At 37.2% G+C, this 25,320-nt stretch overlaps 1 protein-coding gene across 6 annotated transcripts in view; it reads right to left on the bottom strand.

Moving 5' to 3' along the window:
* ADAM32 (ADAM metallopeptidase domain 32) overlaps positions 1 to 25,320 on the bottom strand; it is a 190,222-nt gene extending 164,902 nt beyond the window's left edge. For 2 of the 6 annotated variants that reach the window (XR_006707992.1, XR_006707994.1), the window contains exons 1-3: positions 23,655 to 25,320; positions 11,560 to 11,639; positions 439 to 500 (exon numbers count right to left, since the gene is read on the bottom strand). Coding sequence is in view for 2 of the 6 variants with exons in the window: in XM_045459841.1 (XP_045315797.1) it covers positions 439 to 500; positions 11,560 to 11,639; positions 23,655 to 23,712 (200 nt within the window). In the remaining 4 variants the exon portion in view is untranslated. Of the gene's footprint in view, positions 1 to 438; positions 501 to 11,559; positions 11,640 to 23,654 lie in introns of those variants that run through there. The other 4 variants (XR_006707993.1, XM_045459841.1, XM_045459831.1 and 1 more) reach the window with 4 other exon arrangements.

Consider the following 25,320-nt stretch of genomic DNA (forward strand, 5'->3'; position numbering starts at 1 on the left):
GAAACAGGCTCCAGGCTCTGAGCCATCAGCCCAGAGCCCGACGCGGGGCTCGAACTCACGGACCGCGAGATCGTGACCTGGCTGAAGTCGGACGCCCAACCGACTGCGCCACCCAGGCGCCCCCAGACTTACTTCTTATTGCAATAGCCTGCCCTGATTATATAGGTCCTTCTGGGTCTGCCAACAACATAAGATCATATAAATTAATCTTCAGGAGGTGAGTCCCTGTTTTTTTCTGTTCTTCCCCCCTATTCACAAAAGACTACTTAAGGCATTAGGAACAAAAATTTAATTAATTCACAGGAGAGCATCTGCTCATCTGAGACAACTAAAAGGTTTAATAACAACTACATTAATTATTTTTAACACTATTTTTATTATAAGTAAATAAATTCATATCAATAAAATGAAATACAAAACTAAAGAATAAAAAATTACCTTTGCTTAAGATGTATAGTGTATAGCTTCTGGTCTATTGTAATAGTATATGATATCCATTCCTAGAGAACCCAGAAAACTAAGCTGATCAATGTGACAGAAGCAAAACAAAAATTTTACATCAATGCATTCCTCCAAACAATCCCTAAAATGTCTTAATTAAAATGTCTGTGATAGATATGATTTAAAATCTGCAACAATATATCAAAAATTATAACATATACTTATTATATAATCCATTCTTATTATTTCCACAAAACTAAGTCCAACCTAAGGATTTATATAGGATTAGAAATCTATATTTAACTGAATTTTCAGGTCTTCTGAAATTAGAGACTATGTGTTATGCTGTAATGTCTATTTAGGGGACATCATTGGGATAATAAGGTATCCTGTAACGGTGAAGCTTATTCCATTGGGCACAAAAGATATTTATTTTAACTGTTTTCTTAAAATGTATTGTCTGTTTTCTATTTTTTCCAAATAAAAAATTCTTAAAATTTGGTATTGTTTTTGACTCTATCACTACCATTCCCATGTTAAAACATAAGTAACAAACAGTAAGTTGTAATATTAGTAAGTTGCTGCACCTGAGTGATGAGATTTAATCCAGCCAAAGAGAACATGTAAAAAGCAAGAGTTTGAGCATCACTGAAAAAAAAAACAAAAAAACCTTAAAGCATTTAAAAACCAAAAAGACACAAATATCAGAATATAGAAAAAGATAAGCCTCCCAGGGTCTGTGACTGCCAGCCCTGCCCACCCACAAAAAATTCACAAAGGGCAGCACAGAGAGAGCATGATAGCACAAAGGGCAGCACAGAGAGAGCATGGTAACCCCAAAGTCAGACTGGGGGTAGACATCTGGTCTGACTGCAGGTCCTGCCCATCAATGAAAGCTTCTCAGGGGACAACACAGGGAGAGTGCTCTGCAGTAGGCTGACTGTAGTTCTGGCAAACATATGCTCTGACTCTATTCAAGTCCAATGCATTCCCAGACTGGCTCCTTAACAACACAGGGAGCAAACACTGCACACGAATGGCAAAGAGAGCCATTATAGACAACTGGACTAAAGGTAAACACATCTCAACCACAACATTAGGGCACATGCAACACATATAGATAACATTCCTGAAGCACCAGGATCTGGTAAGTAGGGGACATTATACTTCAGGGCACTACAGGATCTCTTCTTCATAAAGCCACTACTTTCAAGAGCAGGAGACACAGCTGACATTCCTAACACATAGAAACAGACACAGAGAGTTAGACAAAATTAGAAGATAGCAGTACATGTTCCAAATGAAAAAAATAAAATGAAACAAAACAAAACCACAGAAAAAGAGCTAAATGAAATGGAAATAAGCAATATGCATGATAGAGAATTCAGAGTAATGGTCATAAAGACACTCACTGGATTTAAGAAGATCTGGGACAGAAAATATTAAAAGAACCAATCTGGGATAAAGACCTCAATAACAGAAACTAAAATACACTAAAGGGAATAAATCTTAGACTAGAAGAAGGAGAAGAACAAACCAGTGAGCTGGATGACAAAGTAATGGAAAGCAACTAAACTTAAGAGCAAAAAGTAAAAGAACAATAAAAACGAGAATAGGTTAAGAAATCTCAGCAATACCAATAAGTGTAGTAACATGAACATTATAAGAATCCAGAAGGAGGAGAGAGAGAAGAGGGAAGAAAATTTATTCAAAAGAATAATAAATGAAAACTTCATTAATCTGGGGGAGGAAACAGAAATCCAGATCCAGGAAGCACAGAGTGCCCCCAACAAAATCGACCCAAAGGGGTCCATGCCAAATAATAATTAAACAGCACAAAGAAATAATAGAGAATTTTAAAAGCAGTAAGAGAAAAGAAAACAGTTATATACAAAACAAACCCCATAAGGCTACCAGCTGATTTATCAGAAGAGACTTTCCAGATCAAAAGGGATTGGCATGATATATTCAAAGTTGAAAGGAAAAAAATTGGCAGCCAAAAATATTCTATCCAGCAAGGATATTCAGAATAGAAGGAGAGATAACGAGTTTCCCAAATGAACAGATGTTAAAGGAATTAATCACCACTAAAACAGCTTTAAAAGAAATGTTAAAGGAGATACTTTCACTGGAAAAGAAAGACCATAAGTAAGGGTAAGGAAAAGAAAAAAACTCACAGGTACATATAAACATAATAAAAGCAGAAGATCAATCACTTATAAAACCAATAGGTAGATTAAAGCAGTAAATCAGTCAAAAGATTCACAAAATAAAAATATGTAAAGTATGACATCATATACCTAAAATGTGAGGGAAAGGAATGAAAAATCAGTGCATTCACAACATGTTCAAACTTAAGTGACCATCAACTTAATACAGAACAGATATAAACACAGGATGTTATATATGAACCTAATGGACACAACAAATTAAAAACCTGTAATATATATGCAAAAAATAAAGAGAAAGAGATCCAAGCATTTCACTAAAAACAGCCATCAAAAAGAGAAGAGAGTGCAAAAGAAGAACAGAACAGAGAAGAACTACAAAAAAAAAAACTATAAAACAAGTAACAAATGACAATAATTACATACCTATCAATAATTATTTTGAAGGGGAAGAGTTAAGATGGTGGAGTAGTAGGGGCACTCTATGCTTGCCTCCTCCTTGTAACATAGCCAAATACATAACAAATAATTCCTAACATCCAAGAAATCGATAGGAAGACTGAGAGAACAAACTGCATATCTCAGAGGGAGAAAAACAGCCACATCGTGGAAGGTGGAAGCTGTGGAGAACTGATTAGGGGGAGAAAAGAATTGTGCTGTGGAGGGGAGGGAGCCCTGATCATGAACAAAGGAGAAAGAGAGACAAGACAGAAAAGGAGAGAAAGCAGCAGGCAGGGGACTGTAAAAGAAAAACTCTTCTCCAAAGACATTGACTAGGAAAAGGACAAGAGCTGATTATTTCAAGTTTTTACAAGAAGTGGAGCTCAAAGTCTAAAGTTTTAGAAGTCCACACCATCGCTGGGATCATACCTGGTGGCTTAGGGGTGCTCCTGTGGGGAAAGAGGACAGAGGCCCAGGAGTGGACAGCATGGTCTGAGGATCCCCTGGGTTGCATAGGAGAAAGAGCTCCACTTCTTGGAGTACATTTGAGAGACAAGGCACCGCCTCTCAAGGGACAAAAGAGAAGGCCACTGAGCAGCCCCATTAACTAGCATAGCTGCAGAGGCACCTATTGAAGGCAGCTAACTGGAAGCCAGTTAGCTTTGGCTGTGCTTTACCATAAACTCCTAACCCCGTGTGGTTATGGGACTGCTTTTCCAGGACAAACCAGCACCAGCCACAGTGTGACAAGATCTTCCCCCAGAGGATCAGAGTGGGTCTAGACTGCTGCACAGGATTCCTAAAATTTAGAGTTTTGAAACCCAGCTGAGCACTTGAGATAAAACACAGGAGCACTGATCTATCAGGCAGACAGATGGCTCAGAAACAGAAGGGTGAAGGCAGGGTTCTGATAGAAGCCCGGGACACAATATTCAGAATAGAAGGAGACAGAAAGAGGGGAGATTGTTCGCTCTTCTATGAGGGCTTCCTGAACAGCAGCTGTTAAAAAAGGAGTGCAAACTCCTCTCTCCAGGGATGAGAGAACAATATAACATTTCCACCCCACACCACCCCCACATTAGCATGGGCAGACTTCAGTGAGCAACACAGTATCCCAAGTGGAGGCTCAAGCCATTTACACAAAGTCCCACCCCACTGTGCCCTGAAGGTGCATCTTTACTAGGGCAAGTGATGCTGAGGACCAGTGCAGTAGGCCGCTCCACCAGAAGACCAGCACAAACTCCCCAGCCACACCAATTCCACTGATCATAGAGTGCAGCAAAGCTTCAGCTCTAGGGGAAATAGAATCTAGCCTTTTCTAACAAGCAGTTAAAATATACCTACTTAAAATGTGCCACACACTGGACAAGATCCAAACAATCCACACCACAAGCAAGGAGAAACTCTACAGAGGACTGATCTGAGAGAAAGGGTAGCCAAATCACAACAGCAGAGTGCACAAAGCATACACCAAAACAACTACTTGAAGGGCCAGGCCCTGGACAGTATATGACCTCTACTTAATACAGTCATTATTATCAGGAGCAGCAATATAACAGGGTTTCCTAACATACAGTTGACAGAGGTCTAGACAAAATGCCAAGGAGGCAGAATTTATCCCAAAAGAAAGAACTGGAGGAGGTCATGGCCAGGGATCTAATCAAAACAGATGGAAGTAATATGCTTGAACCAGAATTTAAAACAACAATCATAAGGAGAATAGCTGGGCTTGAGAAAAGCATACAAGAAACCAGAGAGACATTTACCACAGAGATAAAAGCCCTAAAAACTAATCAAGCCAAAATAAAAAATTATATAACTGAGATGCAAAACTGACTAGATGTATTGGCAACAAGGATGGAAGAAGCAGAGGAATGAATAAGTGACACAGAAGATAAAATTATGGAAAATAATAAAGCTGAAAGGAAGAGGGAAAGAAAAATATTGGATCACGAATGTAGACTTAGGGAACTCAACAACTTCCTGAGCATAATAACATTCATATAATAGGAGTCTCAGAAGAAGAGAGGGTAAAGGGGGCAGAAGGTTTATTTGAGCAAATTATAGCTGAAAACTTCCTTAATTTGGAAAAGGAAACAGACATTGAAATAAAAGAGGCACAGAGAATGCCCATCAAAATCAACAAAAGCCATAGACAACACCAAGACATACTGCAGTAAAATTTAGACTATACACAGGAAAGGAAATAATCCTGAAAGCAGCAAGAGAAAAAAATCCTTAACTTACAAGGGAAGACAAATCAAAATCGGGTTCACAGCAGATCTCTCCACAGAAACTTTGCAGGCTAGAAGTGAGTGGCATAATATATTCAATGTGCTGAATGGAAAAAATAAATATGTAGCCAAGAATGCTTTATCCAAAAAGGCTGTCATTCAGAATAGAAAGAAAGATAAAGAGTTCCCCAGACAAATAAAACCTAAGAGTTCATGACCACTAAACTAGCCCTATAAGAAATATTATAGGGGACTCTTTGAGTGGGAAAGAAATCAAAAGCAACAAAGACTAGAAAGAAACAGAGAACATCAGAAACAACTGTAAAGAAACAACAGGTAACACAATGGCAATAAATTCATATTTTTCAATAGTCACTCTGAATGTAAGTGGACTAAATGTCTGAATCAAAATATACAGGGTATCAGAATGGATAAACAGGAAAGACCCATCTATATGCTGTCTATAAGAGCATAAATCATTTTAGACCTAAAGAGACTTGCAGATTGAAACTGACAGGATGGAGAACCATCTATCATGCTAATAGATGCCAAAAGAAAGCCAGAGTAAAAATACTTACATCTGACAAAGTAGATTTTAAACCAGACTGCAACAAGGGATGAAGAAGGGCACTATATCATAATTAAGGGGTCTATCCAACAAGAAGATGCAACAACTGTAAACATTTATGCTTCCCAACTTGCATGTATGCAAATATAATAATCAATTAATAACAAAAATAAAGAAATTCACTGAAAATAATACAATAAGAGTAGGGGACTTTAACATGCCACTTACAACAATAGATCATCTAACCAAAACTCAACAAAGAAACAATGACTTTGAATGACACACTGGACCAGATGGACTTAACAGTTATATTCAGAACATATCATTCTAGAGCAGTAGAATACACATTTTTAAAGTGCACATGGAATATTCTCCAGAGTATATCACATACTAGGTCACATATCAGGACTCAACAAGTATAAAAATATTGAGATCATACCATGCATATTTTCAGACGCCAACACTATAAGATCAGCCACAAGAAAAAATTTGGAAAGACCACAAGTATATGGAGGTTAAAGAACATTCTACTAAAGAATGAATGGGCTAACCATGAAATTAAAGAAGAAATTTAAAAATATATGGAACCCAATGAAAATGAAAACATGACAGACCAGAACCACTGGGATGCAAAAGGCGGTCCTACAAGGTAAGTATATTGCAATACAGGCATACCTCAAGAAGCAAGAAATGTCTGAAATACCCAACCTAACCTTACATCTAAAGCAGCTAGAAAAGGAACAGCAAATAAAGACAAAGCCAGTAGAAGATGGGAAATAATAAAGACTAGAGAAATAAACACCATAGAAACAAACAAACAGTAGAACAGATCAACAAAACAAGAACTGGTTCTTTGAAGAATAAAACTGATAAACTTCTAGCCAGATTTATCAAAAAGAAAAGAGAAAGTACCCAAATAAATAAAATAATGAATGAAAGAGGAGAGATCACAACAAACACTACAAAAATACAAACAATAATAAAAGAAGGTTATGAAAAATTATATGCCAAAAATTGAGCAATCTTGAAGAAATAGACAAATTCCTAGAAACATACAAACTACCAAAATTGAAACATGAAGAAACAGGAAATTTGAACAGACCCATAACCAGCAAAGAAAATGAATCAGAAATCAAAAATCTCCCAGCAAACAAAAGTCCAGGGCCAGATGGCTTCCCAAAGGAATTCTACCAGACATTTAAAGAAGAGTTAATACCTATTCTTCTCAAACTGTTTCAAAAATACAAATGGAAGGAAATCTTCCAAACTCATTCTAGGAGGCTAGCATTACCTTGATTCCAAAACCAGACAAAGAACCTACTAAAAATAAGAATATCAGGCCAATATCCCTGCTGAACATGGATGGAAAAATTCTCACCAAGATACTAGCAAATCGAATTCAACAGTACATTAAAAGAATTATTCACCATGGTCAAGTAGGATTTATTCCTGGGCTGCAATGGTGATTCAATTGCAAATTAATCAACATACACCACATAAATAAAAGAAAGGATAAAACCATATGGTCCTCTCAATAGACATATAAAAAGCATTTGACAAAACACAGCATCCATTCTTGATTTAAAAAAAAAAACTCTCGGGGCGCCTGGGTGGCGCAGTCGGTTAAGCGTCCGACTTCAGCCAGGTCACGATCTCGCGGCCCGTGAGTTTGAGCCCCGCGTTGGGCTCTGGGCTGATGGCTCAGAGCCTGGAGGCTGTTTCCGATTCTGTGTCTCCCTCTCTCTCTGCCCCTCCCCCGTTCATGCTCTGTCTCTCTCTGTCCCAAAAATAAATAAACGTTGAAAAAAAAAAAAAAAACTCTCAACAAAGTAGGGATACACAGAACATACCTCAACATCATGAAGGCCATACGTGAAAGACCCACAACTAATATCATCCTCAATGGAGAAAAACAGAACTTTAATTAAATGGTCAGGAATTAGATAGGGATGTCCATTCGCACCATTACTATTTAACATAGTACTGGAAGTCTTAGCCTCAGCAATCAGACAACAAAAAGAAATAAAAGGCATCCAAATTGGCAAGGAAAAAAGTCAAACTTTCACTATTTGCAGAGAACGTGATACTCTATGTAGAAAATCCAAAAAAAAAAACACCAAAAAATTGCTAGACCTAATACATGAATTCAGCAAAGTCTCAGGATATAAAATCAATGTACAGAAATTGGTTGCATTTCTATACACCAATAATGAAGCAGTAGAAAGAGAAATCAAGGAATCGATCCCATTTACAACTGCACCAAAAAACAATTAGGTACCTAGGAATAAACCTAACCAAAGATGTGAAAGATCCATACTCTGAAAACTATAGAACACTTATGAAGGACACTGAAGAAGACACAAATAAATGGAAAAATGTTCAATGTTCATGGACTGGGAGAGCAAATATTGTTAAAATGTCTATACTACCCAACGCATTCCACATTTTTAATGTAACCCCTATCAAAATACCACCAGCATTTTTCACAGATCTAGAACAAACAATCCTAAAATTTGTATGGAACCACAAAAGACCCTGAATAGCCAAAGCAATCCTGCAAAAGAAAAGCAAAGCTGGAGTCATCAAGACAGTATGATACTGGCACAAAAACAGACACATAGATAACAGGAACAGAATAGAAAACCCAGAAATTGACCCACAACTATATGGTCAACTAATCTTCAACAAAGCAGAAAAGCACATGCAATGCAGAAAAGACAGCCTCTTCAACAAATGGTGTTGTGAAAATTGGACAATTATATGCAAAAGAATGGGACTGGACCACTATCTTACACTAGACACAAAAATAAACTCAAAATGGATTCAAGACCTCAGTGAGACTTGAAGCCATAAAACTTCTGGAAGAAAATATAGGCACTAATCTCTTTGAAATCAGCTGTAGAAACATTTTTTTTTTTTTTTAGATATGTCTCCTCTGGCAAGGGAAACAAAAGCAAAATTAAACTACTGGATCTATGTTCAAAAAGAATGAAAATTTGCCATTCACAACTACGTGGATGGAACTAGAGGGTATTATGCTAAGCGAAATTAGTCAGAGAAAGACATGTCATATGACTTCACTCATATGAGCACTTTACAATACAAAACAGAGTAATATAAAGGAAGGGAAGCAAAAATAATATAAAAACAGGGAGGGGAAAAAAAATTAAAAAAAAAAAAGGGGGGCACCTGGGTGGCGCAGTTGGTTGAGCGTCCGACTTCAGCCAGGTCACGATCTCACGGTCCGTGAGTTCGAGCCCCGCATCAGGCTCTGGGCTGATGGCTCAGAGCCTGGAGCCTGTTTCCGATTCTGTGTCTCCCTCTCTCTCTGCCCCTCCCCCGTTCATGCTCTGTCTCTCTCTGTCCCAAAAATAAATAAACGTTGAAAAAAAAAATTTTTAAAACAGGGAGGGAGACAAAAACATAAGAGACTCTTAAATATGGAGAACAAACAGAGGGTTGCTGGAGGGGTTGTGGGAGGGGGGATGGGTTAAATGGGTAGGGGGCATTAAGGAATCTACTCCTGAAATCATTGTTGCACTATGTGCTAACTAACTTGGATATAAATTTTAAAAATTAATTAAATTTTTTTTAAATGAGCAGTAAACATGAACAGACATTTCTCCAAAGAAGACATGCAGATGAACAACAGTCACATGAAAAGATGCTCAACATCATTCATCATCAGGAAAGTGCAAATCAAAGACACAATGGGATGTCACCTCACATCAGTCAGAACAGCTAAAATAAAAAACACAAGAAACAACAAGTGTTGGCAAGAAGGTAGAAAAAAGGAACCTTGTACACTGCTGGTGGGAAAACAAACTGTACAACCACTATGGAAAACAGTTTGGAGGCTCTTCCAAAAAATTAAGACTGAAATGACCAGGCGCACCTGGGTGGCTCAGTCAGTTACACATCCAACTTCAGCTCAGATCATGATCTCATGGTTTGTGGGTTTGAGCCCTGTGTCAGGCTCTGTGCTGACAGCTCACAGCCTGGAGCCTGCTTCAGATTCTGTGTCTCCCTCTCTCTCTGCCCCTCCCACTCACGCTCTGTCCCCCTCTCTCTCTCTCAAAAATAAATAAACATTTTAAAAAACTGACATCAGGGGTGCCTGGGTGGCCCAGTTGGTTGAGCGTCCGACTTTGGCTCAGGTTGTGATCTCGCGGTCTGTGAGTTCAAGCCCTGCGTCAGGCTGTATGCTGACAGCACAGAGCCTGGAGCCTGTTTCAGATTCTGTGCCTCCCTCTCTCTCTCTGACCCTCCCCCATTCATGCTCTGTCTCTCTCTGTCTCAAAAATAAATAAACGTTAAAAAAAATTTTTTTTAACTGACATCAAAATACATCATCAGATTAAAAAAAAAAAAGGACTAGAATGACCATATTAAACAGTAATTTCACTACTGGGTAATTACCAAAAGACTACAAAAACACAAATATGACAAGATATATGCACCCCTATGCATATTATTATTATTATTATTATTATTATTATTGCAGCATTATTTAATACAGAATGAACCCAAGGGCCCATCAATAGATGAATGGATAAAGAAGATGTAATATGTATACAAAACAGAACATTACTCAGCCATAAACAAGGAATGAAATCTTGCCATTTGCAACAACACGAATAGATCTAGAAAGTATAAAGCTAAGTGAAATAAGTCAGTTAGAGAAAGTCAAAGAAGAATAGAATAGAATAGAATAGAATAGAATAGAATAGAATAGAATAGAATAGAATACCCCGAATTCAAAAAGATGTATGTACCCTATTTACTGTAGCACTTTACAATAGCCAAGATATGGAAGCAATCTAAGTGTCCTTTGATAAATGAACAGGTAAAGAAAATGTGGTATACACACACACACACACACACACACACACACACACACACACAATGGAATATTACACAACAATAAATAAGGATGAAATCTTGCTTTTTGTAAAAACATGATGGACCTTGAGGGCATTATGCTAAGTGAAATAAATCAGACTGAGAAAGACAAAGATCATATGATTTCACTCATATGAGGAATCTAAAAAACAAAACAAATGAATAAACAAATAAAAAAGAGAATCAGACCTGCAAAAACAAAGAACTACCTCTGATGGTTGCCAGAGGGAAGGGGGTTGAGGGGATGGACAAAATGCCTGAAGGGGAATGGAAGATACAGGCTTTTGTTTATATGAAATGAGTAAGTCATGAAAATAAAAGGTACAGCACAGAGAATACAGTCAATGATATTATAATAAAGTTATATGGTGAAAGATGGTAGTTACACTTGTGATCATAGCATAATGTATAGAGATGTTGAATCACTATGTTGTATACCTGAAACTAATGTAACATGTGTCAACTATACTTAAAATCAAAAAATTTTTAAAAGAGATTCTCTTAACCATTTTGGTGAAAATTATTCTCTTCATCTGAATCATGTAAATATTACTCAGATAAGACCCTAATTCTTCTACATTATTTTCTTTATTAGAACTTTTAAAATTTTGACCATAAGGAAATGACAAATGTTAGACAAAACAGAAGATTCCCATCTATATATTTGCTTTCACTATCAAACTTAAAATTCCATATAAGTAGTAATAGTGTATACTTAGATTCATTCTATAATGGGGTTGATACATTTAATTGCTATAAATAAGAATTAAAAAAATCATATAATATTGTGAAAAATATCTCTTACATTTTCTAGTTCCAAATTATCACTTGTATTTTCTTGGATTTTCTCTGGAACTATAATTTGTAAAAATGGATTTTGAGAACCTGAAGAAAGAAAAAAGATAGTTAATAATTGTGTCTTATACCTGACTATTTGCTCAGGTTCTTTTGTAGAATTCACTAAAATGCACATATGAGTCATTCTTATGTACTCCTATAAAAATCTTGAAAATGCTTAATTTAAAAACAGAGTAGTTATAAAAGATCAAAAAAAAAAAAAAAGGACTGGGGGGTGGAGACAGGGCATAGTTAAACTTAGACAAAATTTGCTGTTACTGGAGAAAACAAACAGACCACAAAAAGGTCAAAGATATACTTCAAGCAAACTTTCCTTAAATAAAAGATTTGAAACAATACACTGAAAAGTACACAGAATTCAGGAATAACTGATAACAATTAAAATTGAGAAATATTCTACTAAAGTTATTGGGTGTCGAAGATAAAGAAAGAATCCTATTGGCCTATGAACAAAAAGAAAAACAAAATCATATTGGGCATAAGGGAGAAAAGCAGGCTGGCTTGACAATTTTTATAACAGTATTCAAAATTTAAAAACTGAAGAACAATGTCTTTATTTTCTTGAGTGTTTATTTAAATTCCAGTTAGTTATCACACATGGTAATATTAGTTTCAGGCATACAAAGAGTGATTCAACACTTCCATACAACACCCTATGCTCATCACAAGTGTACTCCTTGATCCTTATCACCTATTTAACCCATGCCCTCACCCACCTCCCCTCCTGTAACCATTAGTTTGTTCTCTATGACTAACAGTCTGTTTCTTGGACTTTTCCCCTTTTATTTTATTTTATTTTCCCCTTTGCTCATTTGTTTTGTTTCTGAAATTCCACATAGGAGTGAAATCACATGGTATTCATTTTTCTCTTACCATGGTAAATCACATGGTATTCATCCTTCTATTCTCAGCATATTACTCTCTAACTCTATCCATGTCATTGCTAATGGCAAGATTTCATACTTTTTTAATGTCTGAGTAATATTCCATTGTATATATACATACTACTTCTTTTTTCTTCTCAGATATAGGATTAGGGTTAGGGTTTATGGCCAGTGTTAGGGTCAGGCTTAAGGTTAGGGCCAGGGTGAGGGCATGTTCCTGGTATCCTGCTGTTTAGAGAACTCTCCAGAGGGCTCAATTTGGAGTTAGGGCTTTGGGGTTAGTGTTAGGGTTAGGATGAGGATGAGGATTAAGGTTTAGGGTTAGGGGTTGGGGATTAAGTTGGAGTTAGGGGTTAGGGTTAGGGTGTTGGGGGCTAGCAGGTTTATATTAACTAGAGAAGATGTTACTTGAACTGATGGTTTATACTCAATGTAGTTTCAATAAGATATACACAAGGCTCTTCCCATATGCTTCTAACATATGTTTACAAACACTTATATCTTAATGAAAAGGTGTCACTTGAAACATGCCATAGTTTCATTCAGGTAAGAATAGGTCTATTCCTACATGCTTTTACAGATGCATTTACAAACACATATAAATCAGTGAAAAAGATGTTACTTGAACAATGGTTTATATACAGTGCATTTTCAATGAGGTAAGCATACGACTATTCCCATATGCTTTTATGTGTATGTGTAGAAACTTTAATGAAATATGATGATACTTGAAAACTGAATCTACAGAGTGTGGTTTCACAGTGTTAGGCATACGACTATTCCCATATGCTTCTATGCATATGTGAGAAACTTTAATGAATATGATGATACTTGAAAAGACTGATTATACACAGTGTGGTTTCACAGCATTAAGCATATGGCTATTCCCGTATGCTTCTACACATATGAAGAACTATGTTTTTATAAAATCTTCAAGAAAAAGTGTAGACCCTTGTATTTCATCCCCAACAAAACTGTTATTCAAATATAGAGGCAAAAGACAGGTATTTATAAGCAAAACTCAAGGAAAATAGCTCACCTCCACCTGTCACCAAAGGCAGAGAAACTTCTTCCAACAAAGGTACCAACAGAGTTAAAGGTTAGTTGTGGATATTAAACAAACTTAAATATAGAATAAGGCTAATAAAACTGTGGAAGTCTTAGTTATCCAATAGGGTACAAATGTTTTTAAACCATGATGATATAGATATAACATATATAATAATGTCAGGCAGTGTAGCAGAAGAGGAATACCGTAAGTGCATCCTGATTTCCTTACATTTATTGCAATGTGGCCCCCCAAAAATGTGACTTAAAGTTTAAAATCAAGTTATAGAAGTAGAAACATACTGTTTAATGGTATAACAGTGTATAATAACTAAGATTTAAAATAACCACAGTCATGTAATAAAGGGGAGAGCCAAAAGTGGGAAGAAGTAGTAAGATAGTAATTTTTCTAATTACTTACAGTGAGGAATCACTATTACTGCCTAAATAAAAATTTTAATGTATTATGTAAAACATTATAAATATTCCAAATTAAGAGAAGAGAAAACATACACAAAGGCACCTACAAAATAAACCAAAAGCCAGATTTTTACAATGAAATACTTTACCAAAACAAAAGTATGAAATCAGAAAAGTATGACAAGATCAAGATCTCAGAAGTTGTAAGATCAAAAATCTCAGTTTTATCAATAAATGTAAATAGGATAAAGCAACCAACTAAAGAAATACTTCAGACTGGATCCACAAAATCAAAACCCAACTACTCAGACCTTCTATGGAATATTAAACACTTGCTCTAAGCTAATACTTATTTTTGAGGACCTAAAATATAACTGGTTCACTTCAGGAAAAGACATATGCTTATAAGAAGACTGGTGATACATGAAATTTAAGTTCAAATCTGTGAGTTTACTCGTGGGTCTACAAATTCATCCTATCATAATCTGACCAATTACAGAAGAGTATGTGGAAATAGATATAATCAATATCTTATGTAATCACCGTCTTGCCTTCCTGACCCATAGAATGAGAACTATCATGGTAGGAAGTCTGTGAATATCATAATGCACCATCACCAAAACATTAAACCAAAAGTTTTTCTAAGTCCAGAAGGTAGTCCAACCCTGAAAAGAATTGAAATATACAAGAGCAGTGATTCCTATTATTTTCCTATTTTGTTTGTTTGATCTGTGCAGATTATAAGCAATAGAGAAAGACAAAGAATTGTCTTAAGTTTAATCAGGTGATATAACAAATCTTGTTTATAGTAAAAAATATTGTTCCAAATATAGTCTCTTTACTGAAGCAAAGCAACACAGGCATTGGCACCTGCAAGTAACTCCTGATAGAAAAAGGTGTTTTCTCTCTCCCAATAAGCAGAAACTTTCCAGGAGCAAGTCTGCTTAACAGTGAGAACAATGTACTTTCACCATCCATACTGCCTCAGGTTCTTGAATCATTTCTAGTTCTACTTCTTCCTAGACTCTAACATCTCACTATCTTTGGTAAGGGGAATAATAATTCCTCTCAAAGATGTCCATACTCTAATCCCCAGAACCTGTGAATATGTTAGATTACAAAGCAAAGTATATTAAGGTTGGCAATAAACTGACCTTAAAATAGGGAATTTATCCTGGATTATCCATGTGGTATTAATTTAATCACAAGGGTCCTTAAAAGAAGATGAATGGGGGCAGAAGAGAAAACCAGAGAGATGGTAGTGTGAAAATAACTCAGCCCGATATTCCTAGCTTTAAAGATGCAAGGTAGAGGGCCTAGCCAAATAATGCAAACAGCCATTAGAATCTGGAAAAGGCAAAAGGAAGCAGACTACTATAGCCTATAGAAGAAACACAGCACTTTCAACACCCTGATTTTAGCCCAACGAGACCCATCTTTACAAAATTGTAAGATAATAAATTTGTATTGTTTAAGCCACTAAATTTGTGGTAAACTGTTACAGCAACAATAAAAAATTAATACATCATCTAAGAGACAATTATTCTGGAATTCTGGAATGAAATTGGACCACCATCTCAAACTATATACAAATATAAACGACACATACAAAAATAATCTGAAACCATTAAACTCTTTATAAGAAAAAATAGGCAGTAAGCTCTTTGACATGGGTCTTAGTAATACTTTTTTGGATCAGTCTCCTTGGACAAGGGCAAAAAATCCCAAAAATAAATAAAATGGGATTACAGCGAACTACAAAAACTTTTATGCAACAAAGGAAATCATCAATGAAATTAAAAGACAACCTGCTGAATGAAAGTAGATATTTGCAAATCATACATCTGATAAGGGGTTGATATTCAAAATATATAAAGAACTTACACAAGTTAATATCTAAAAAATAAACAAATAAACAAACAAACAAACAAACAAACAAGCAACACAATTAAGAAACAGGCAAAGGGGCACCTGGGTGGCTCAGTTGTTAAGCATCTGACTTCAGCTCAGGTCATGATCTCACAGTTCATGTGTTCGAACCCCACATCAGGCTCTCTGCTGACAGCTCAGAGCCTGGAGTCTGTTTCAGATTCAGTGTCTCCCTCTCTCTCTGTCCCCTCCCTCCCCCCACTCATGCTCTTTCTCTCTCAAATAAACATTTTTTTTTAATTTACAAAAAAAAAAAAGAAAAGAAAAGAGAATTTAAATATACATTACTCCAAAGAAGACATACAGATGGCAAACGGGCCCATGAAAAGATGTTCAACATCATTAATCGTCAGGGAAATGCAAATCAAATCTACAATGAGATATCAATTCACATGTGTCAGACTGATTATCAAGAAGACAAAAAATAGTGTCCTTAAAAAAAATAAAATTTGAACAGATTGGAATTTGGATGATCTAAGAAATTTCTGTTAATTTTTAAGGTGTGATCATGATACTATGAGATTATATTTCAAAAGTATATTTTTTGTCAATTAGCAATACATACTGAAATATTTAGAGATGAAATGATATGTCTATAACTTGTTCCAAATAATATGAGAACAGAAAAGCAGAGGTACATAAAAAGAATTGGCTAGGAATTTTTAATTGTTGAAGCTGGGTTTTTTATACTCTTCTACTTCTGCATTTATTTGAAATTTCCATAATTAAAAATAAAATAATAACAGTAGAGGCCAAATAGTAAAGTATCCTCAAAGTGTTATTGGAAAAATAACTGTCAGTCTGAAATTCCATATCAAGCTAAATTGCCATTCAAGAGTGAGGGAGATATAAGGATATTTTCAAGTGAACAGACATTTGTCACTCAAAATTTTTATGAAAAAGCTAAGAAAGGAAGAAGTGCTAGAAACAAGGTAAGCAAAGAAAGCAGTAAACAGTGGATAAATCTAAGCAAACTTGACTGAGGAAACAAATAGTAATAGAGATAATGACTAGGAAAATAATAAAAGTGGCACTAAATACTAAATAACAATAATATGTAAGAAGATGAGAGTGGTGTCTGACAACTTTCTATTCTCATTGTTGGAGGAGTTAAAATGGCAGAAAAGTACAGCTGTATTGAGGTCAGAATACTTGGACCACCCAGGAAATCTATCCGTGGAGTTACAGAAAAATCTCCACAGGTGGAGGGAGATAGCTTGGCAGGACTGAGCTGTGTGTATGTGAATTGGGGGACATAAAACAGAGTGGGCACAGAGGGGAGGGATCCCCTTCTATGGAGAGACAAAAGGGAAAAAGAAGGTGTGGACTGTGGTATTGTGTTAGGACAAGAGAAAAACCTCTGCAGATCAGGACTGGTGAACAAGAAATACGAAGAGTGCCACTCTCTGCTTTGCAAACAGCCGTAGGAGCTGAAGATCAGAGTTTTCAAAAGCACTCCTTTCTCCAAACTGGAAGACATGTGCGCACTTCTGGTGGGGAGGGAGGCCGGCCTGGGGAGCAGTAGTGATCTCAGGGGCACACTGGGAGAGAACAGTCCCCTCCCTTGAGTACTGTGGGAAGAGGGTATATTGCCCCCCAAGGAAAAACGACCCTGCAGACGTCTACCTTATCAGCAGGGCTGAGTGGCGCTACCCTAGAACAAGGTCTGGGACATGCCCACTCCTTTAAGACCTCAGGTTTTGAATCCCAGCCAAGCACCCCAGAATGCACCGGAGAACTGTGGGGCAGGACAAACCAGCCACTAGTGCTACTCTGTGAGAGCTGGCTGAACAGCGTGGTTTGAGACACAGGGTCTGGGGAGAGACTGGATGTCGCCATTTTTCCCCTCCCTCACCAACATGGTGAGGCTTCGGGGAAGGGGACAGCTGCCCCCACTGGAGGCTTGGACCTGCTTACACCAAACCCCGCCCCTCCATGCCTGGTAACTGCCTATCTATTGGAGTGAGACCAACAGTGATCAAACCAGACAGCCTCTTCTCCAGACCAGCACAGCCACTGGTCCCAGGTACCAACAGACAACTGTACTGCAGTTTTGTATGTTAATCTGTTGCTCTTTTCTCTCTCTCTCTCTCTCTCTCCTTTTCTTTCCTTCTCCTCTCTTTTCTTTTCCTTTCTACCCTCTTCTTTTTTTTCCTTTGGAATCAGGCTCATAGTTTCTGATTTGATTTTTGGCCAGAAAATCTGCTTTGTCTGTTTAATCAGGCATTTTTACTCTATTCTTTTTACACCTTTTCTATAGCTCCTTCTTCTTTATTTTCCTTTCTCTCTTTCTTGATTAAGTCTTATAGTTTCTTTGATTCTCTGTGTGGTCTTTTTTTTCACCCCTTTCATTTTTCTCTTACTATGGGATCAGTCCCCTGCCCTTTCCTTTTTTCCAGGATTACTTCAATGAGCAAATCAAAGCACACCTGGTGGAAGGTTTAAACAATCCACCACTATGAGTAAGGAGAAGCTTTGTAAAGACAGACCAGTGGGATAGAGCAGCCAAATATGCAACAGCAGAGCGCATGCAACATACTCCAAAAATACTGCCTGAAGTGCCAGGCCCTGGAGAGTTTATGGCCCCTTTTTAATACAGTAGTTTTCACAGGTTCAGAACACATAAAAAGCTATTAAAACATATAAAAGAAACCTAGCCAAAATTATGAAACAGAAGAATTCTCCTCAAAAGAAATTCCAGGAGGAAAGGACAGCCTGAGAGTTGCTCAAAACAGACATAAACAATATATCAGAACAAGAATTTAGAATAACAGTCATTAGACTAATATCTGGGCTTGAAAAAAGCACATAAGACAGCAATCTATTGCTACAGAGATCAAAGATGTAAGAAATAGTTCACGATGAATTAAGAAATGCTATAAATGAGATGCAAAATAAACTAGATGCAGTGACAGCGAGGATGGAAGAAGCAGAGGAGAGAAGGGGTGAAATAGAAGATAAAATTATGGAAAATGATCTGAAAAAAGAGGGAAAGGAAATTACTAGACCATGTGGGGAGAAATAGAGACCTAAGTGATTCAATGAAATGAAATAATATCCATATCATAGGAGTTCCAGAAGAAGAAGAAGAGAGAGACAGGGAAAGAAGGTTTATTTGAACAAATTATAGCTGAGAACTTCCCTAATCTGGGGAAGGAAATAGGCATCCAAGTCCAAGAGGCACAGACAGCTCCCTTCAAAATCAACAGAAACAGGTCAACAGCATGACATGTCATAATGAAACTGGCAAAATACAAAAGTAAAGAGAGAATTCTGAAAGCAGCTGGGGACAAATGGCCTTAACCAACAAGGGTAGACAGATAAGTGTAGTAGCAGAACTGTCCACTAAAACTTGGCAGGCCAGAAGGGAGTGGAAGGAAACATTCAATGTTCTGAGTAGGAAAAATATACAGCCAAGAATCCTTTATCCAGCAAAGCTATGGTTCAGAATAGAAGGAGAGATAAAGGCTTTCCCAGACAAACAAAAACTAAGGAGTTATAATCACTAAACTAGCCCTGCAGGAGATCCTAAGGGGGCACTCTGAGTAGAAAGCAGCAAAGACTACAAAGGACCAGAGACTTCACCACAAGTATGAAACTGCAGATAATACAATGACACTAAATCCATATCTTTCAATAATCACTCTGAATGTAAATGTACTAAATGCCCCAATCAAAAGACATAGGGTATGGGGCACCTGGGTGGCTTAGTCGGTTGGGCGTCCAACTTAGGTCATGATCTCATGACCTGTGCTAACGGCTCAAAGCCTGAAGCCTGCTTTGGATTCTGTGTCTCCCTCTCTCTCTGCCCCTCCCCTTCTCATGCTCTGTCTCTCTCTCTCAAAAATAAATAAACACTAAAAACAAAAAAAGACATAGGGTATCAAAATGGATTTTTAAAAAAAAGACCCATTTATACGCTGCCTACAAGAGACTTATTTTAGACCTAAACACACCTGCAGAGAACCATCTATTGTGCTAATGGATGGCAAAAGAAAGCCAGAGTAGCCATCCTTATATGAGACAAACTAGATTTTAAAACCAAGATTTTAAAACAAGAGATGAAGAAGGTCATTATATCATAATTAAAGGGTCTATCCATCAAGAAGGGCTAAAAATTATAAATGTTTATGCCCCAAGTGTGAAGCAACCAAATATATATATATATATATATATATATATATATATATATATATATAAATTAATCACAAACATAAATAAATGTCTATTGTCATTGTCTTTTTTGGAAAAAGTAACAGTCTTAGTTCGGACTTTTTTACATTAAAATTAGAAATACAAAACACATAAGGCTGGAAATGAGATTTTTTTAAATGGTATCAAATAAAAAGCATGATATATAGAAAGTATAAAATATCATAACAGACTTAAATACAAATATCCTTCCTGGAAAGCTGTATGGCTTTTTCAGTTTACTATCTGCATCTGGAAGTTTCAGGGCCCAAGGGCTGTTTTAATTCTTAAAAGTAAAAATATTTTTTAATCTAAGTTTGAGGTTCCTTTGCTAATACACTACCCTCAAAAACTTAGTAGTTTCTCATCTAGTTGCTTTCCTGTATAAGTAACACACATACAAAACTTTTTAAAGTCATAATTTTTGGGGCGCCTGGGTGGCTCAGTCGGTTAAGCGTCCGACTTCAGCTCAGGTCACGATCTCAGGATCCGGGAGTTCGAGCCCCGCGTCGGGCTCTGGGCTGATGGCTCAGAGCCTGGAGCCTGCTTCCAATTCTGTGTCTCCCTCTCTCTCTGCCCCTCCCCCATTCATGCTCTGTCTCTCTCTGTCTCAAAAATAAATAAACGTTAAAAAAAATTTTTTTTAAGTCATAATTTTCAAATCTGCTTTATTTCTTTGCCTTTAATATTCTGGATACTTGGCCCCTTTCAGACAAATGATTTGCAAATACTTTCCCTCATTCTATAATTTCTTTGCCTAACTCCCATTTCTCCCTCCCTCCCCTCTCATCTCTCTCTCTTTCTCTCTTTCAACTAAATGATGGCAACCTTGACTCTATCTGGAAAAATATATGTCCATACCCTTAATTAGAGCTCTTCCCTGAGTAATTTTCTCTATGTGAGAGTTTTTACTGACACTCTGGTGCCCAAACCTTTCTAAATTCCATTTCTTACCATTTGGAATCTGGAATCACTTTTTTAAATCCTGAAAGGCCTTGAATTTCTGGATTTATTCCCTATCATTTCTTTTTACAAACTGGCCAATTGTTTCCTGAGATTATATCCTTCTCTTAACACTTTGCCAAACTTGGGTAATGAAACTGACCTCCAACTGCAAAAAAATAACATACTGTTATCTAACTTCGGTAAAACGCAGTCATACAGTTTACTATAACTTTATGAAATATACTATGAAACATTTTGTAACTTCCTAACATAGATCTCCATTTTTCCAGTTAGTTTCAATTTTTTGTCATCTACTATCCATTACCCATCATTCACTACCCAGAAGCTCAAAGACATCTATTTCAAGTTTATTATGGCAGCACACCACTTCAAAGTTCCAATTTCTATATTGGTCAACTTAGCCTGACCAGGCTATGGAATGGTAATAAATAAAACATTGAAATGTTAACACAATAAAAGCTTATTTGTTTTTCATGTAAAGTTTGGTAAGGGTCACCAGGAGCTCTCATTAAAGTAGTGACTCAGAGATCCAGGCTCTCTCCAACTGGTGACACCATAAACTCAGCTCATGGCTTCTCAGGTTACTGTGGCATCAGAAAAGAGAGATGGAAGGATATCAACTCTTAATTGCCTTGATCCAAAAATTACTCACCTCATTTCTTCTCAACCTCATGAGCACGAGATAGTTAAAATGACCCAGTCTGAATGTTAAAAGGCCAAGAAATATGGGCAAAAGGATGGAAAATATATATTTACAGCAAGTACTAGCCAAAGGAAAGTTGATGTAGCTATGTTAACATCAGCACAAATAGATTTTAATGGGGCAAAAAAGCATTATTAGGAATAAACAGAGAAACCAGAATGAATGTGAAAGAATGAAGCTGAAACTCTACCTCACAGCATATATAAAAATTAAGTTAAAATGGATCAACAACCAAATTTAAGAGATAAAACAATAAAATTCTTAGAAGAGAAAACAAGAGTAAATCTTCATGACTTTAGATTTGGCAATGGATTCTTAGATATGTCATCATAAACATGAACAACAAAAGAAAACATAAATATATTAGATTTCACCAAAATAAAAAACTTTTGTGAATCAAAGGGCACTCACAAGAAAAGTAAAGATAGCCTACTGAATGAGAAGATATTTGTAAATCATTTGTCTGAAAAAGGTCTAGTCCCGAATATAAGAAGAACTCTTACAGCTTGACAACAAAAACAACCCAATTTTAAAAACAGGCAAAAGACCTGAACACTCATTTCTCCAAATATATACAAATGGTCAACAAGCACATGAAAAGATGCTCAACATCACTAAACACTGGGGGAATTCATATCATAGAGACATATCCCCTAGGAAGACTATCATCATAAAAAAACATAAAATAACATGTTGACAAGAATGTCGAAATTTGGAACGCTTGTACTCTGCTAGTAGGAATGTAAAATTGTGCAGCCACCATGAAAAACAATGTGATAGTTCCTCAAAAAATTAAAAATAGAGTACCATATGATGCAGCAACTCCTCTTCTAGAAATATATACGCAAAAGAAGTGAACACAGAGACTCAAACAAGTACAAGTACACATGTGTTCATGGCAGCATTGTTCATAATAGCCCACAAGGAGCTGCAACCCAAATATCTATCTACAGGTAAAGAGACAAACAAAATGAAATACGTATTTGTCCACTTATATTCCACACAATAGAATACTACTCAGCCTTAAAAAGAAGAAAATTCTGATACATGCTACAACACAGATGAACATTGAGGGAGTTATGTGAAATAAACCAGTCACAAGAAGAAAAATACTCCAGAATTCCAGTTACATGAGGCACCTCGTATAGTCAAATCCACAGAGACACAAAGTAGAATGGTGGTTTCCAAGACTGCAGGGAGAGGGGGAAGAGGAGGTTAGTGTTTAATGAATAGTACATTCTATGCACTGACACGGGATGGCAAGATTCAGAACAGTAGTGTATAAAAAGGGGAGGAAAATAAGAACATACCTAAAATGTTTGCTTGCATCTAAACCACCTCTAATATATGTTAAAATTTTGTGGATTCTTTATACCGTTCTTTGTACCCTGTCATAATGGACCTCTGTCACTGTCAGCACAGCTGACACTGAATTTTTTTTTCTTTGACAGCAGGACAAATTATTGTCATAGGTATGCCGGATTAGCTATGTTGGAACAAATGGTACGTGAGGAGAATCAGGTTTTTGTTTTTATTTTTGTCTGGATTTTGAGTGGAATTCAATAAGATTCTAGGGTGCTTCTGAGTACAGGATGTGTTGGGGCAGTTTTGTGAGGTGGACGACACACCTGCAGGAAAGGCTGCCCCCAACCCACGTTCAGAGAGGAAGAGATTTGTCCTTGAGTTCACTGAAATGACCTTCCCCTCTCGGAAGTCACTTGTCTATCCCAACAGAACGCCCCCTAAAGGCCGGGTTTCCAGGCTGACCGGCCAAAAGAAACCAGAAGGCAGATCTGAACCGAGTTGGGCCACCGTTTGACAGAAGCAGGAACTCGTTGGAGGAAGGAAAAGAAACACCTTCCTCTGCCCAGACCCAGTGTACCAGGGTCTCTGCTGCCTTACCAGGTCCTGATGCCAGCAAGCCGCGGAGCCCAACAAGCAGCAGCATTAGGAGGAACATGGTGTGGCTTTGGGGCTCCGACAGTGGACTGGGGCGGCGGCCGTTGGGAGCGCTCTAGGGTCGGCGTCACGGCCGCTCACACGCGCGCATTCGTGGGGCGAAGATCTCGCGAGGCCGCTGCCACGAATGCTAGTCGCCAGCAGCACGCACCCACCTGGCTTCCGACCTAAATCCCGCGTGCCAGGCCCGAGAGCCCGCAGCTCCTCTGAGGTTGTCCAGACGTCTCTTCGCGCCTGCGGCATCGCAGTCGCTGTCCACCACTAAACCTTTCTCTTCGTGTTAACAGACCTAACAGATCTAACGCATTGATTGAACTGTACGCTGTTTTGTATCACACACTTCCAGATGTTTTGAAAAACAAACGTGCAGTACTTTCTGAATTTAAAACTATATGCACGCACGCACAGACACTCATATTTACTAAAGCTCGGTTTCTAAATAAAACAACAACAAAACTAGCCAGATGTGTGAAAGACATTCCAAGAAAGGGAAAAGTTTTGGTATCTCTGAAGAGAGCTTACTGTGATTTTTTTTTTTTTTTTCCATGCCTACTGCCCAAATGCGCTGTGTAATCAGGCTGTGTCTACTTTTCTTCCAATCTGGTTCTTCAACAGGCCTTGGCTAGAATTCATGTGTTAGCATTCTCTTGTTCACGAACTTCTCAGTACAGTGACTACTCATTCATTCATGTAGTCAACGAGTTGGAGGAGATTCTTAACCATAGTTGCAGTACTTATGTTCCAGTAGAAAAAATTTCTAAATTCCAAGCCCAGGCTGCCGCCTATTTTCTCTTAACCCCCAATGCTTTGGCCACTCCAACTTCTGCTCTTTCCTGAATAAAAATTGCCTTATTCCCTGGGATACAATGTCTCCTCCCTCTCAGCTTCACCTCCAGTCTCTACCTATATGCACTGTCTTTTAATTCTTTTGAAGTCCCAAAGAATGAATTAATCAATCATACTAAGTAACAAAGAGGCACACACAGACTAAAAAGCTCCATAGAAACCAAAAAGCACACTTAGAGAATTACATCGTAAATTGCCATTTGAGATGCAATTTTGCAGACGCATAGGACTTCAACAGGGCCATCTAGGCCTACAAAAAGAATAATATGAGCAAAAATAAGGCAACAAAAATCTACACCCAGCTTGTATCTCAACAGAACAGCCAAAACTAGACTCTAGGCAGTAGTTGAGCCAAAAGCTGGTTTCATCTTGCTTCATAGTATTAGAAGAAAAATTACAGTAAGTACTTAGACTTGTCAATTAGTGGTATTTTCAATGAATTCCTGGTTTATTGGTTCTCTTCTTCAACCTTTCCTGTTTCAATCTTTAATAGAGCAGACTTTATATTATTCTTACTGTGTTTATAGTTCTCAACGTAACAGTTTTATGTCTCATCCAGAACTTATATATCACAGTGCCTAATATGATATCTGCAAGGTGATCAAGTTTCAGTAAACATTTATAGAATTCAATAAAATCTGATTTGTGCTTAGAAAACCTGGATTGTGCTTAACTATATGGTTAAAGACCCAAGCAACTGCTTAAGACAAAGAGAAAATGCAATATCCTGAGCTATATAATTTTGTGAACATATAGTCAAACA

The sequence above is a fragment of the Leopardus geoffroyi genome, chromosome B1 (assembly GCF_018350155.1).
Source record: "Leopardus geoffroyi isolate Oge1 chromosome B1, O.geoffroyi_Oge1_pat1.0, whole genome shotgun sequence".
NCBI lineage: Eukaryota > Metazoa > Chordata > Mammalia > Carnivora > Felidae > Leopardus > Leopardus geoffroyi.